This window comes from Rhizophagus irregularis, chromosome 1, assembly GCF_026210795.1.
Source record: "Rhizophagus irregularis chromosome 1, complete sequence".
In the NCBI taxonomy this organism is placed as follows: Eukaryota; Fungi; Glomeromycota; class Glomeromycetes; order Glomerales; family Glomeraceae; genus Rhizophagus; species Rhizophagus irregularis.
Window position 1 is genome coordinate 4,121,952 of NC_089429.1, and position 16,232 is coordinate 4,138,183.

At 25.5% G+C, this 16,232-nt stretch overlaps 2 protein-coding genes across 2 annotated transcripts; both read right to left on the reverse strand.

Annotated features, from left to right (window-relative positions):
- Positions 1 to 10,704: 10,704 nt before the first annotated feature.
- OCT59_000831 (uncharacterized protein) lies at positions 10,705 to 11,127 on the reverse strand (the record flags this gene model as incomplete). The annotated part of the gene is made up of 1 exon (XM_025330989.2): positions 10,705 to 11,127. One exon carries the CDS (start codon positions 11,125 to 11,127, stop codon positions 10,705 to 10,707), a length of 423 nt encoding a protein of 140 aa, XP_025164617.2.
- A 1,189-nt stretch (positions 11,128 to 12,316) lies between these two features.
- On the reverse strand, positions 12,317 to 15,421 carry OCT59_000832 (uncharacterized protein; the record flags this gene model as incomplete). Its single annotated transcript, XM_025323062.2, has 6 exons — positions 12,317 to 12,658; positions 12,748 to 12,868; positions 12,935 to 14,016; positions 14,089 to 14,801; positions 14,915 to 15,315; positions 15,414 to 15,421. 6 exons carry the CDS (start codon positions 15,419 to 15,421, stop codon positions 12,317 to 12,319), a joined length of 2,667 nt encoding a protein of 888 aa, XP_025164618.2.
- Positions 15,422 to 16,232: the final 811 nt, after the last annotated feature.

Here is a 16,232-nt window from a genome sequence, read left to right on the forward strand (position 1 = left end):
TTAAGTTTATATATTAGGCTATTCCAATTTAATTGAGTTTATATTTATATTTTCTTAAAAAATCTAAGAAGAAAAAAATTAAAATAAATAATATTAATAATAAACATATAAATTTTAAAAAATAAAAATTTAATAAAAATCAAATAGTAAACCATATCCGATTCTATGATCTATAATTTATTCATTTAATAAAGTATTAAATAAATCTTTATGCAAATTAGAAATAAAAATTAAGTAAAATTTTATATTAATGAAATAATACTAAATTAAAAGACAAATATTTATTTATTAAAAGTTAATTACAATATATAGTTTTAAAAATATGTATTTTTTTAAAGTATTTAACATATTTTACTAAAATATTACAATTTTAAAAAAACAATAAATTAAATATTTTACTATTTATTTATAAAATCTGAAAATACAATAATATAATTTATTTATAAATTTGATACAATTTTAATAGTATATTTTTATGATTTTATTGCAATTTTAATAACTAATTTTGCATAATTCAATTAAATCAGATAGTGATTATCTTAATATATAATAACTTTTTACAATAACTTTCTATTATAATTAAATTACTAATAATTAAAGTTTTATAATAAAATTTACATAATTACTATTTAAGTTTCAATTTTAAAAGTTTTTGTAAAGTTTTTTAAAAAAATTTTTTTAAAAAAAACTTTTATTAATTAATAAGAATTATTCTTATTAATATGTTACCATTTTAGAATAAAGCAGACTTTTTCTTAAAATTCTTTATTTAATTTAAAATTAACTTGATAATAAATATCTTTTATAAATAATAACAAATTTACTAATTTATTTATAACTATAATATGAAATGAGTGTTGAAAAAAGGGACTAAATTAACAAAAAAATTTGTTTAAAATAACAAATATTTTGAATCAAATGATCAAATCTACATTTATTTTACCTATAAACTTTTTTTTGAAAAAAATTTCAATTTGATTTCTTTTTCCAATATTCACCCTATATTATAAAGCAATTAAAATATTATACATATAAGTAAATATAAATAACTATTATAAAATAACTTTTTATGAAAAACAGTCTTTTATTTATATAATTAAATTTAAAAAAGTAAAAATTTTTTTTAAAATTTTTATTAAATTGCATTAAAATTTCCAATAAATTTTTTTATTAAAAAAAAATCTTATATTAAAAAAAAAATTTTTAATAAAATTCTTTATCAATTGATAAATGCTTTACCTATTTTAATAAATTGTTAGTATTTTAAAAAAATTAAAAAATACTATAGAAATATTAAAATTAAAAATTGAATAAAAAAATAAAATTAAAATATTATAATAAAATATATAAAAGGTTATATATGCAAAATCTATATAATATAATAAAAAAATACATGTTGATTTTCTAATGTTTATAAATAATCTTTAAATTATATACCGTATAATTCAGTGCTTGATTATTTATTTGATTGGAAAACATATAAGTTTTTTTAGCTAATTTTTGATCAGTTAAACTTAAAATTTTATTGCAAAGATATTTTTAAAAAAATTTTTTGCAAACATATTTATTCAAAATAATCTTATTCAATGAAATTTTATTTGCAAATATTAAAATTTAAGTTCCATATTTTTGATTTTAAAGAAAAAAATTACCATATTTATTTTTAATGAAGTAATACAAATAAAAAATAATAATAATAAATAAAAAAGATAAGTAAATTATAATGATTAAGGAAAAAGATACTAATAAAAAAAATGAAATAACAATGGATTAATAGAAAGTAATAAAAGAAGAAATGGAATAAAAAAAAAGTAATAAAAAGTGATAGGAAATAAAAAGGAAAAATAGGACATGATGAATGATGAAAAAGAGTAATAGGAAATGAAAAGAAGTGATAGGAGATGAAAAGAAATGATGGAAAGATGAAAAGGAATGATAAAAGACAAAAAGGAATAATAAAAATATGAAGAGAAGTGATGGAAATATGAAGAAGAGTAATTGGAATATGAAGAGAAATGATGGGAAGATAAAAAGGAGTAATAGGAAACGAAAAGGAGTGATGAGAGATGAAGAGAAGTGATAGAAGACAAAACAGAATGATGGAAGATAAAAAGAAGTGATAGGAGACGAAGAGGAGTGATAGAAGATAAAAAGAAATGATGGGAAATAAAAGGAAGTGATGGAAAATAAAAAGTAGTGATAAGAAATAAAAAGAAATGATGGGAAGTAAACAGAAGAGAAAAAGAAATAATGGAAAATAAAAACTAAAATGTAATAAAAAATAATGGAAAACGAATAATGAGAAGTAATATGAGATGAAAAATGATGAGATTTTACTTCGAATCAATGTCAATTTCCAGTATGTGTTGCATTCTCAATAACAATTAATAAATTATAAGAGCAAACTCTGAGCAGAGTTGGTGTTTATTTACCTGAACCTGTTTTTACATATAAACAATTAGCAATTATATATTGCTTTCTTAAAAGTAATTGTATATCAATATATTAAGATTTTTAAAGAACTGCAAGACAAGAAATATATACTGTGAAATATTTCATTCTATAAATAGAATTTACATTTAAAAGTAATATTTTGTATATATAATAATATTTCATGTATAATATTTTATATAATATTCATATACAATTCACATTAGGATTTTATAAAAAATTGCCATAGCGATGTGTCGCAAGTATCACGTGACTTTACATATGTGAATAATTTGTCACCTCACGTCACATCCTCTAGTTCTCCATTTTTATTATTTATTCTGGGGACTTAGAATTTTTTCAGTGCAAAAAATACTATTTGTCACTCCCTATACATCACATGCTTAATCTCGGCCAAATTTTATAACGCTGGCCAAAATATCCTTTTTTGGAGCTTTAAGTAACGTTACATAATCCAAAAAAGGCAATTTTATTTTTCAGCAAAATTCAAGTTTTTGTTACACAAAACTTCCAAAAAAGGAAATTTCTTTGATGATCTTTTAATTCTGCCGGAATTATAAAATCACATAACACTGGCAATGTATCGCCATGGCGATAAAAAACAAAACCCTATAAATTATATAAATTTATTAGATTATTTTCTTCTAATCTTATTATACTGTAAATAATATTATTAAATACTAAGCTTATTTCTAAAATATAGCATTATAGCTATGTCATTGTTATTTTTCTATTTAATTCTTTTAATTTTTATTAAAGAAAAAAATTATTATAAAATAAAATTCACCAATACTGCAATAAATTTTTTATTATAAAAATTTACTAATAAAAAAAAATATTCTATCAATAAAATTTTTTATTAAAAAAATTTTCAAAACTCTTCAAATAAAAAAATCTTATTAAAATTTCCAATAAAATTTTTTATAAAAAAAAATCTTTTATATTAAAAAAAAAAATTTTTAATAAAATTCTTTACCAAAAAGTTTTCTAATGAAAATTTTTATATAAAAAAAAAATAAATATTTGCTTATTTTAGCAAACTGTTTATACTTTAAGAAAATTAAAAAATACTATAGAAATATTAAAATTAAAAATTGAATAAAAAAAATAAAATTAATTTAAAGACTAAAATATTATAGTAAAATATATAAAAAGTATATATGCAAAATTTTATTATAACATTTTATTTATAATTTTAAATTTTTTTTAATTTCTTATTAAAGAAAAATCTTTATAAAATAAAATTCATTAACACATTTTTTATTATTATAAAAATTTACTAATAAAAAAAATATTTTACCAATAAAATTTTTTATGATAAAAAAATCTCATTAAAACCTTTAATAAAATTTTTCAAATTTTTCAATAAAATTTTTTATTAAAAAATTTTTTAATAAAAGTTTATATAAAAAATAAATGCTAAATTAAATAAAAAAAATAAAATTAAAAAATCTAAAATTAAAGATTAAAAATAAGAATAAATGTATTTGTAACAGCCTGTCACATATCTTATTTGTAATATCCTTTTTTTATTTTTTTTTAGGATTAATTTTACATTCACCTCTGGTGAATTTCACCTTGATCTGCAATGCATTAAAATTTTAAATTTACCCCGGTGAAATTCACCAGGTGATTTCATATTACACAAACGCGTAGCGCATATTTTGTTTTTTGCTTTCTTGTAGTATTATTTCCAAAATGGCTGGAACTTCTTTAAGGTAAGATTTTTTTTATTTTCTTATTACTTCGCTAGTTTAATGTTCTTTTTCTCTTATGCTAACTCATTAACTTGTTTTTCAGAAAACAATTTCAAATAACTTCAAGAGGTTTAAGGTAAGACTCACTTTTATTGCTAGTATTTTGCTATTTTATTGTTTTCTTTATTGAAAATAATACTAACAGTTTCTTTTATTTTCTATCATCACTTTATTCCCTTTTCATTTTCTATATCCATTTCACTCCCTTTTCATTTATTTGCTATTATTTTTTTCGCTCCTTTTGTTTTTTATTATTTCATTATTCCCTTCGCTTCCATTTTATTTTTCTATCATTCCCTTTGCTCCCATTTTGTTTTTAATTATCCTTTTCATTTATCATCGTCCCTTTCACTCCCATATCATTTTTCATCACTCCATATTGCTGATTGCTCCATATTGTTTTTCATTACTCCATATCATTCCATATCATTTTTCATCACGCCATATCGCTCTATATCATTCTATATACTCCATATCATTTTTCATCACTCCATATTGCCCCATATCATTTTTCATTGCTCCATATTTCTCCATATCATTTTTCATCACTCCATATTGTTCCATATCGTTTTTTATCACCCATATCATTTTTCATCATTCCATATCGCTCCATATCATTTTTTTCATCACTCCATATCGCTCCATATCGTTTTTCATCACGCCATATTTTCCCATATCGTTCCATATTGTTTTTCATCACTCCATATCGCTCTATATCATCTTTCATCACTCCATATCGCTCCATATCGTTCCATATCATTTTTCATCACGCCATATCGCTCCATATCATTCTATATACTCCATATCATTTTTCATCACTCCATATCGCTCCATATCGTTCCATATCATTTTTCATCACTCCATATCGTTCCATATCGTTCTATATCGCTCCATATCACTCCATATCGTTTTTCATCACTCCATATCGCTCCATGTCATCTTTCATCATTCCATATCGCTCCATATCGGGTTTCATCATTTCATATCGCTCCATATCATTTTCCATCATCTCCATATCGTTTTTCATCACTCCATTTCGTTTTGCAACATTCCATTTCATTTTTGTCATTTCATTTCATTTACATCATCCCATTTCACTCCCATTTTGTTTTTCATCATCCCTTTACTCCAATTTCATTTTTCACATTGTCTTTTTAATTTCATCATCCACTTCATTCCTTTTTTATATATTCATTTCTTTTCCGTCATAAAATTATTAATTGTTAACTGAATTATAAAGGATTATATATCTTATGCATTACTATAGGTTTTAAATTAATAAAAAACTTAGATTAAATGGTTAGTGGATGGGTGTAATAGTTTAATTAAAGTTATGTATATTCTTGTAATTTAAAAAGAAACTTTTCGTTAATAAAACTTTATAAGTTCATGCTAAATGGTCAATAGAAAAACTTTTTTACACGTTTTTATTCAAACATAAAAATTTGAAGTTACGTAATTACCGATCTTAGCAAAATTTTAATATAATAATAAATATCACGTGATATGGTGAAATTCACCTTCCGGAGTCCTCCGGTGAATTTAACCTCCGGTGAGCGTTAAAATGATCCTTTTTTTTTAATAATAGATTTAGTATGTATTTTACAAATAAAATTTTTATATGCAAAATTTAATTTGGAAAACTTTTACTTAATGTATTTAAGACAGTTTCATAAACAAAATTTTAAGTTATAAACAGTTTTTTGAAATTTTTTAAAAAATTTTTTTGTCTTGGTTACATAAGGTGACACAAAGTGGTAAAAATGGTTTTCATAATATAAAAATTTCATCAATAACCCGGAAACCCAGCTTTTTATATGTGAAAATTTTTTTCAATTTTTAAAAAATTCTCACCCGGCATAGTAATAATATAAAAATTTTATTTTTGACTTAACAAAAACTGACCCGGCCGGGATATGAAAACCATTTTTATCACTTTATGTCGCCTAACTGATCTGTATATACAAAATTTTATTATAAAATTCTTTTAATTTCTTATTAAAGAAAAATCTTTATAAATAAAATTTACTAACATATTTTTTATTATAAAAATTTACTAATAAAAAAAATATTTTACCAATAAAATTTTTTTATAGAAAAAAAAATCTTACATTAAAAAAAAAATTTCAATAAAATTCTTTACCAAAAAATTTTTTAATAAAAATTTATATAAAAAAAATAGGGTATTGCTAAATATCATCAGTGGTGATCGTCATCACATGTAAAATATTTTTTGAATTTTCAAAAATTTTTAACTGAGATATTATTCTAATTATAATATAAATATCATTATTATATGTAAATTTATGGGTAGAATAAGTTTGCCTTAGATTATAAAGGCTGTTGTTTAGATAGTTTTTGAGAAAAATAGGAAAGTTTGATTTTATAAGCAAAATACAATTTTTTGTTTTAAAAATGTGATTAGTATCTACTTAGGTTTATTTTACACATTTATTATTTAAATTGAAATTTTTGAAAAAAAATTTACGATGTGTTTTTTAACTCTGGCTAAAATTATAATTTTCGGCCAGAATTAAGTGATGTAGTGATGATCACCACTGGTGATATTTAGCAATCAAAAAATAAAAAAATAAATCTTTGCCTATTTTAACAAACTATTATATTTTAAAAAAATCAAAAAATACTATATAAATATTAAAATTAAAAATTGAATAACAAAAAATAAAATTAAAAAGTCTAAAATTAAAGATCAAAAATAAAATTAAAATACTATAATAAAATATATAAAAGATTATATATGCAAAATTTATTATAACATTTTATTTTATACTTCAAATTCTTTTAAAGAAAAAAATCTTTATAAAATAAAATTTACCAATACATTTTTTATTATAAAATTTTACTAATAAAAAAAATATTTTACCAATAAAAAAACTTCCAAATATAAATTCCATTAAAATTTTTAATAAAATTTTTCTAACAAAATTCTTTACCAATAAATCCTCTAATAAAAGTACTATATAAAAGAAATAAATACTTTGTTTATTTCAGTAAACTAACTGCAAGAAAATCAAAAAATATTATAGAAATATTAAAATTAAAAATTAAATAAAAAAAATAATTTAAAAAATTTAAAATTAAAGATTAAAAATAAAATTAATAAAATATATAAAGGTTATTATACAGTCAACTTTCTGTAAATATACCTTCTATAAATGTACACCCTCTATAAATGTACCTTTTATCTAATCTCAAATATGCAAAATTTTATTATAATATTTTATTTTGAAAATTTTAAAGTATACACGGGGTGTTTGAACAGGACCCCGAATATTACTAAAACAACTCAGATCCTATATAACTAAAATTTCAAAATGTGATATCTCAGTCAATATTACACCTAAAAAGATGAATTATATATCAAAATGTTCGTCTCGTTGAAACGAATCTAACAAGCCAAAGATCATTAATATCCAATCACTGGATCCCGAGATAGCAAATTTTGAGTCTAAAATTTACATATAACTTTATACATTTGGAACAGAAATTAATTATAAGGTTTATACAAATTCAGATCTGAGTTTTTTTAGTAATATTCGGGGTTCTATGAACACAGGTCATGTGAAATATAATGACACTAATGTTACACCCTTTTACTTTTTCTATGCAATATATGTATTTTTGACTGCTCTATAAGTTTACTTAAGGCATCAAAAGGGGGTTTTGAATGTTGTTTTGACTTATATATGAAAAATTGTCTTTGTCGATCATTTCCTAAATTTTTTAAGAGTGATCGGCAAAATCAATTATTTATAGGTAAAGTCAAAACTGATATTTAAAAGCACCTTTGATTCCTTAGGTAAACTTGTAAAGCAGGCAAAAATCCATTTATCTACTAATTTTGAAGTTTATACTATTAGTCAAAATGGTAATAATCACATAACCCAGATTCAAACATCCTGTGTACAAATAGAAATTGCCTTTTATTTTATAGTCTTAAATTCTTTAAATTTTTATTAAAGAAAAAAATCTTTATAAAATAAAATTCACCAATATTGCAATACATTTTTTATTATAAAAATTTACTAATAAAAAAAAATTATACCAATAAAATTAAAATTTCCAATAAAATTTTTTATAAAAAAAAATTAAAAAAAAAATTTTTTAACAAAATTCTTTATCAAAAAAATTTCTAATGAAAATTTTTATATAAAAAAATAAATACTTTACTTATCTTAGCAAACTGTTTATACTTTAAGAAAATTAAAAATACTATATAAATATTAATAAATAAAAAAAATAAAATTAAAAAATCTAAAATTAAAGATTAAAAATAAAATTAAAATACTATAGTAAAATATATAAAAGATTATATTATATATGCAAAATTTTATTATAACATTATATTTTATAATTTTAAATTCTTTTAATTAAAAATCTTTATAAAGTAAAATTCACCAACACATTTTTTATTATAAAACTTTACTAATAAAAAAAATATATAAATTTTCTGTTAAAAACTTTCAAAACTCTTTAGATAAAAAAAATCCCATTAAAACTTCTAATAAAATTTTTTATAAAAAAAAAAATCTTTTATTAAAAAAAAATTTTCCAACAAAATTCTTTACCCATTTTAGTAAACTGTTTGCACTTTAGCATTAAATACTTTGCCTATTGGCAAACTGTTTGCACTTTAGCATTAAATGCTTTGTCCACCTTAGCAAACTGTTCGCACTTTAACATTAAATGCTTTACCTTTTGGCAAACTGTTTGCACTTATAGCGTTAAATGCTTTGCCCATCTTAGCTAGCTGTTTGCACTTTAACATTAAATGATTTGCCTATTGGCAAACTGTTTGCACTTTAACGTTAAATTCTTTACTCACCTTAGCAAACTGTTCGTATTTTAACATTAAATGATTTGCCTATTGGCAAACTGTTTGCACTTTAGTGTTAAATGCTTTCCCCACCTTAGCAAACTGTTTACACTTTATAGTGTTAAATGCTTTGCCTATCTTAGTAAAATGTTTGCACTTTAACATTAAATGCTTTGCCTATTGGCAAACTGTTTGCACTTTAACATTAAATGCTTTGCCTATTGGCAAACTGTTTGCACTTTATATCGTTAAATGCTTTGCCCACCTTAGCAAAATGTTTGCACTTTAACATTAAATGCTTTGCCTATTGGCAAACTGTTTGCACTTTAACGTTAAATGCTTTACTCACCTTAGTAAACTGTTTGCACTTTAACATTAAATGCTTTGCCTATTAGCAACCTGTTTGCACTTTAACATTAAATTTTTTTCCACCTTAGTAAACTGTTCACACTTTAACATTAAATGCTTTGCCTATTGGCAAACTTTGTGTAACATAATTTTAAAGTTAAACTGTTTGACAATATTGGCAAAGAATTTGACTGTAAGGTCAAATAGTTTGACGATAACAGCAAATCATTTGAACTTCGCAGTTAATCTTGACCGTCAAACAGTTTAACTCTCAATGTTAAACTTCTGTCCAGCCTGGCATTCCATACAGAACATTTTTAGAAAACGAAGCAGAAAAATTGAAATATTTAATTGCCACGCTACACTGATGATATTAAATTACTTAATTAGGATAGGCGTTGTAGATTGTTCTAATGATTATGGCTACTGAATTAAGTAATTGAATAAACTTATTTTTCGCGTGACTATTTTTTTGTTCCTTATCAAATGTTTTATCTAACTTCACTATATAACCTGTATAGCATGTAAATGCTGAGATGTTAATGACAAAAACCGAATAATAATAGTTTTGTAATATGTAATACATAATATTCACTGTCTTCAAGAAAGAACAAGCGAGGAATAATGGTTGAAAATAGTAACCCACCAGAAGTAAGCACAGATACAAACAGCAATAGACTTCGAGCGGTACAACATTTTACTATCGTGACATCAAACGCAAATGAACATTCTTTTGAACTGAGAGCAGTAAATGAAAAACACCAGATACGCAAAACTTACTTTAATTATTTCCACATACAGCTCATGTGTTTGCGGAGCTCCGATATCATGTTCTTCATAAACTGTCATCAAGAGTTTTTTAACGTACAGTAATTGTATTAAATTCTAGTCTGTTAGTCTTCCATATGAGAATTGGCCTAAGTTATAATATTTAGTTTTCTGTTATTATTGGTATAACTGCTTACTTGATATTTGTCCACTACAAACGACTGTATGATAAATTACTGCAAAAAATTCTTCATTATTTTGGGAGTACGCTTACCCTCGAAGAGGTGAATAAAGTGGGTTATATTGAAGAAATTATGAAGGAATACAAAAAGAAAACAGAGATGAGCGAAATTCTCATCAAGCTTATTATGCAATTTATTTTTACAAAATTGAAGAAATTATGTTAATTACGCTTTATTTCTAGTAATTGTCTAACTATAGTTTTAAGTAGATACAAAAAATATATATACTGTATATTTGATACAAAAAAAAATATACAAATTCGTTCAGTTACATGATATAGACAACATAAGTAAAAAACATTTATTTTTCTTCAAATATCCATCCCAATTGATTAGTACCAGCAATAATAAATCCATTATTTCCAATATTTGCAAACTGATTGCTATGTTGAACAAGTTGAATGGCATGCTCGCTAGCTTTAGAAGGAACAAATATCCATTCCTGATTTAGCTGAAAAATATTTCCTTCAAGAGTAAGAAGATTTCCATTACCCTTGTATGTGACATAGAGGTCAGGATTATTACTGGGACTAATAGTAAAGCCACCAGGAGCAGTAGTTAATATCCACTTTGCACCTGCGACTTGTAGACCAATATGATTAGTTTTATCTGCTGCCCAATATAGTTTGGATTTAGGGTCTCGAATAGTATAAGTCTTCTGTTGCTGAGACGACCCAACAGCAAGAAGGGTGGCTAAAAGGAGCAAAAAAAGGTTGAATTTCATTTTGATTTTGTTTTGCAGAGTTGTTTTCAAACAGTGCAGAGTCAAGAAGTATTTATACATATAAAATCAGTACAAAGGCGATGCTAGAAAAACAATTCCCTTGGATTATTGATGCTTTACGAAAATGACAACACGTCATAAATAGCTTAGCGAGCGAAAGGAAAAATGAAGATGACCTAGTAGCAATATCAAAGTTATGCCACTATGATGATAAAGAATTCGTGGCCATGTATATATGACATGTGTTGCGGGCAGCCATGGGAATTGTTCTTTCAATGACGCTTCTTTTTAGTATTTTCATATGCTTGCATTTGATCTAACTTGGAAATTATTCTAGAGGTCACACGTAAACTCTGAAGATTCATACAAATGTCCTCAGTTAACGAATACCAGCACTGGTATTTTCGATAAAAGTTCCATCTATCCTGCAGTTAACCAATAAATTTCCATTATTGATGTGAGATATATCACTCACAATTCTTGATTATTGAATGCGTAATGAAAGCTAATCAATAATTTGTGTGCAATCGCTTGATATCGATCAACAAAAAAGAAATACCATGGTTATTTTATTTCTTTACCCGGAGAAGGATTATCCTGGATTGCTGATTTTTATCTCAATTGGTACTAATGTGATAAACATAACAAGTACTTCGTGCTCAGAATTGGATTTCCGTCCACTTTACTTGCTGGAGGATTGATTAAGATGGGTAACAAGTGTATAGAGTTTATGAATAAAAAAAGAAAACCATAATTTACAGGTTGCTTATCATTAGATCACAAGAAAACATACAAGAAATCTAATCACAGCTTTGAATTTATAACGTCAAGAACACTGTTTTGATAATTTTTAACCTGTATTGATAAAACTTTTTATGATACTATAAATGATATTTGCAAAAAAAATAAAACTCTATCACTATACATAAATCAGAGATTATAATCATCCAGATGGTTTCTTACTAATAATTCAAATATGTAAAATTCATTCATTATCAATCTGTGCATTAAATTCGCGTTTATGCATTAAACTTGCGTTTATTAATTTGTGATTTGAAGTAAAAATTAATTCGTAATTTACTGCTTTGCTTTTTTTCATTATATTATATATTATTGTTATTTCTTGATCATTGATCCGCTGGGACCCCGGAGAGCAGGGGAGGACATGATGCAGTACGTTTGCCTAAGGTTACTTTTTATGTTGTTCATTTACCTCTGCCTCATTTACCTCTGCCAGAGCTTTTGGCTTTTTATTAGATGAATTTTGACCATTATCAAAATTTCTCTTTCTTGGATTCTTTAACTCCTTGAACATTTCAATATGTTTTTCTTCAAAAATACGATTACAATTACTTGCGTCAATAATTGCAACCCATTCTTCTTCCTCAACTTCCATTTCCTTAGCTTCAATTTCCTCCTTTAGTGTTACTTCAGCAGGATAACTGATGAAAATCCTAAAAATACCATCATAATTCTTTTTGATCAGTTTTGTTACCTTGTCATAAGATATTTCATAAACTTTCCCTTTCAACTAGTTATAGGATTCGAAAAAAAAAAATTATTAATATTATAAGTTATTGTAAATCAAAGCACATAAACAAAATTTTAAAAGGATAGTACCAATTTAGCTTCATCTCCCTTCTTCTTCGGTCTTGTATGGTAAAACTTTTTTGGATCGGTAGTTAATAGAACATCGCCTTTATTTTTTAATCGAAACTTAGCTTGAATTAAGACAATATATCTAAAATTATATACAATATTTCATTAATATATATTATCTGTATAAATGACATAAATGACAACATACTTTTTGTCCGAGTTCACTGGACACATTACTGTTACTACATCTGGTCCTGCAACATTTTCTGGATAAAAGAAAGGAGAAACGGGGTTTTCCAAAAAATTTGGTAGAGTATAATCAGAAGTACTACGCGTTGCTAGAACAGAGAGTGAGCAATTAGGTGGTTCATAAATCTTCCAATCATTGTATGGAAGCGGTTTTTTAAATATATCACGAACACCTTCATCTTGGAAAAGCTTAATAATTGCATTAGGAATAAGAAGCTCCCACAATATCCCCATACTAGATGGAGAGAAATCTATATCAGACATCCGTCTCAAAATATGCAAAGAAAAGTCGGTATATTTTAAGAAATATCGCAATGCAGACTCTATTACAAGGGGTTCACTGATAATAATCTGCAATTTACTATCTTTTTCTCTATGCAATAGAGCGACTCCATATTCAAATAATTCCAAGGCAGATTCTTTTTCAACGATAATTGAATTAAGGCCATCGAACCAATTCTTTATCACTGCTCGTTCCAATAATGATAAAATATCTACTTCACTTTCACCTTCCTTTAAATTATTCCTTATTCCTTGTCGTATAGTATCATTGTTTGTCCGATTGACAATTTTTACCATAATGCTTTTATTACTGTCCGGGTCTGTGTAATATCCTTTGAACTTCGCAAACAATTCATCTATACCATAATTGTTATTTAACCATTCTTCAACAAAGGTTGTTGCAAACCTAACTCGTCCTACAAACCACCGCATAATATCTTGGTGATCATCAAATGGAAACCCAAATTTTGATAGGAAATTTCTGAGCATTTTAGTTGAACCGAACTCATTCTTTATAACAATCAAATCTTCATTATTCCAAGTTGCTCCCTTCATGGCATGCGAACCAGTAATATCTAGTACCGACTTCATAGTTAAACCAGTTCCTGAAGGAATAACGCATATGCCCGAAATTGTAAAAGCTCTAATAACTAGTGAATACAATGGTCGACTTTTATCCTTGTCGGTAGTGGAGGTGAACTTATTCTGAAATCGATCAATGAGTTCTTGGGCCTCGTCCAAAATTACTGGTAGCCTTTTCTAAAAAATTAACAGTACATAATATAAAGTAAACAGATTGAAATGAAAACAAAGCAGATGTAAAAATCTTACCTGATTTACAAGAAGCGATATATTACGAATCAATTTTCGAAGATTATCATCCAAATATTGTTCTGAGATTTTTCTGAATTCCGAGGTTATTTCCTCAAAAATATCATAATCAAAAAAAACAGTTGGACAAAGCTGTAAGATAGCCCAATTGCACGGATTTATTTTTCCGTAATTTTCCAATATATAATTGAGAGTATAAATTCGAGCAAACAATAAACATTTGCTATATCTCGTAGCATAAAGATCATTTTTAGGTAATGATTCTTTTAATCTTGGAAATATATGATCAATCATCATACGAAGATCACCCGAACCCGGATTCTCCTTTACAAGACCTGTAAAATAAATTCCGTACTTCTTGCATAACAATTCAATTAATGTCCTTGTCTTCCCAGAGCCAGAAGTCCCCATGACTATCATGATCTCTTTTATCTGTGAAAGGTCTTCTAAAACAGTAGTGTCGGTTAGCCCATCATTTCCATTTATTGTAGGAAGATCATTCATGAGGAGTAAAGGTCTTTGTTTGTATTTGGGATTTGAGGGAATTTGGAGATCTCGGATGGCATTATAGTAAGGATGAGCTTTATCTGGCTTAAAAATAGGAAGTTTAAGCTTTTCACAACAGCATCTTTTAAAAAGTTCTCTGAAATCAGAGAGAATCGCATCTACATTTGAAACGACAGTCGATGTATCCGACAAATCAATGCTCCACTCTAGTGAATATGATGTAGTCAAATATGTGTGAAGGAAGAGGAAGAAGTGAAATCAGTTAGTCAATGTCTCCCAATTTTTTATCTTTAGAATAAGAAATTTGGGTGACACTTACCAGTAGCGGAGATGGCAATAATGTGGATGTTAGACACTATATAATTTTGATTATTTAATTCATCTTTAAAATATTCTTCAAACAGTTCTTCAAGTTCCATTTCTTTTCCACCAAGTTTTTGTACAATGTCTTCTTCGGTAGAAACATTTTTATCTTTGATTTCTCTTTTCTTAACATTAACTTTCCAAAGTTTCATATTGTTGGAATTAACATTTGCCTTACTACAAATATCATTTTTGAGAAGTACAACTGTAAGTTCGCTTAAGTAGACTTTTAGTTTATGATCATATTGTTGAAGAATGGTGAACTTTTCAGTATTATCATTGAAAAAGGAAACCGGAATTAGAATTTCAGGGTTTAGAAATAAACAATTGAACGACCGTGCCATTTCGATGATATTGCTAATAAGAGTGAACAAATGTAAGTCAAAAAGAAATAAGTTGAAGTAAGCTAAAAAATGTTGAAAGAGTTTTTTGGAGGTATATATACTTGTAAAAACCTCATCATGACTGATAAAATAGACTCGGTGGCTTGTTGTAAGTTTATCAGTAGCGAAAGAAATGAATCACTTCTCATGAGTAATGCACTCCGGTTTTGTGGGCGCGGTTTGTATCGATCTTCACCATATAAGGAACAAGTGACATTTATCTGTCACCTGATCACGTGCAGCCACGAGTTCAAAAACATTAAGTATCTGAGGGACGCAAATAGGGATGGTTAGGTCGGTCCTGGTCCGGTCCTGGTCCTGGGACCTATAAGTCCTATTGAACGGACCTGCAGACCAGGTCCTGTTAGGACCAGTCCTGGACCTGGTCCCAGGACCTGGTCCTGACTAAGTTATTTATAGATTTTATGAATTTTAGTAATAATTAAATATAAAAAAAGTGAGTTGCGATATCGGGATTCACTTTTTTATATTGATTTTATATAAAAAAAGTGAGTTGCGGTATCGGGATTCACTTTTTTATATTGATTTTATATAAAAAAAGTGAGTTGCGATATCGGGATTCACTTTTTTATATTGATTTTATATAAAAAAAGTGAGTTGCGATATCGCGATTCACTTTTTTATATTGATTTTATATAAAAAAAGTGAGTTGCGGTATCGCGATTCACTTTTTTATATTGATTTTAATATAAAAATGTGAATCACAATATCGCAACTCATTTTTTATATGATTTTAATAATATAAAAATTGTATTGCAATATTGCAGTGCACTTTTTTATAATTTATAATTACTTAAAATCAAATTTACAGCAAATTATACATATATAATTTAAACATATAGATCTCTTATAACCTTATTGGCTAGGACT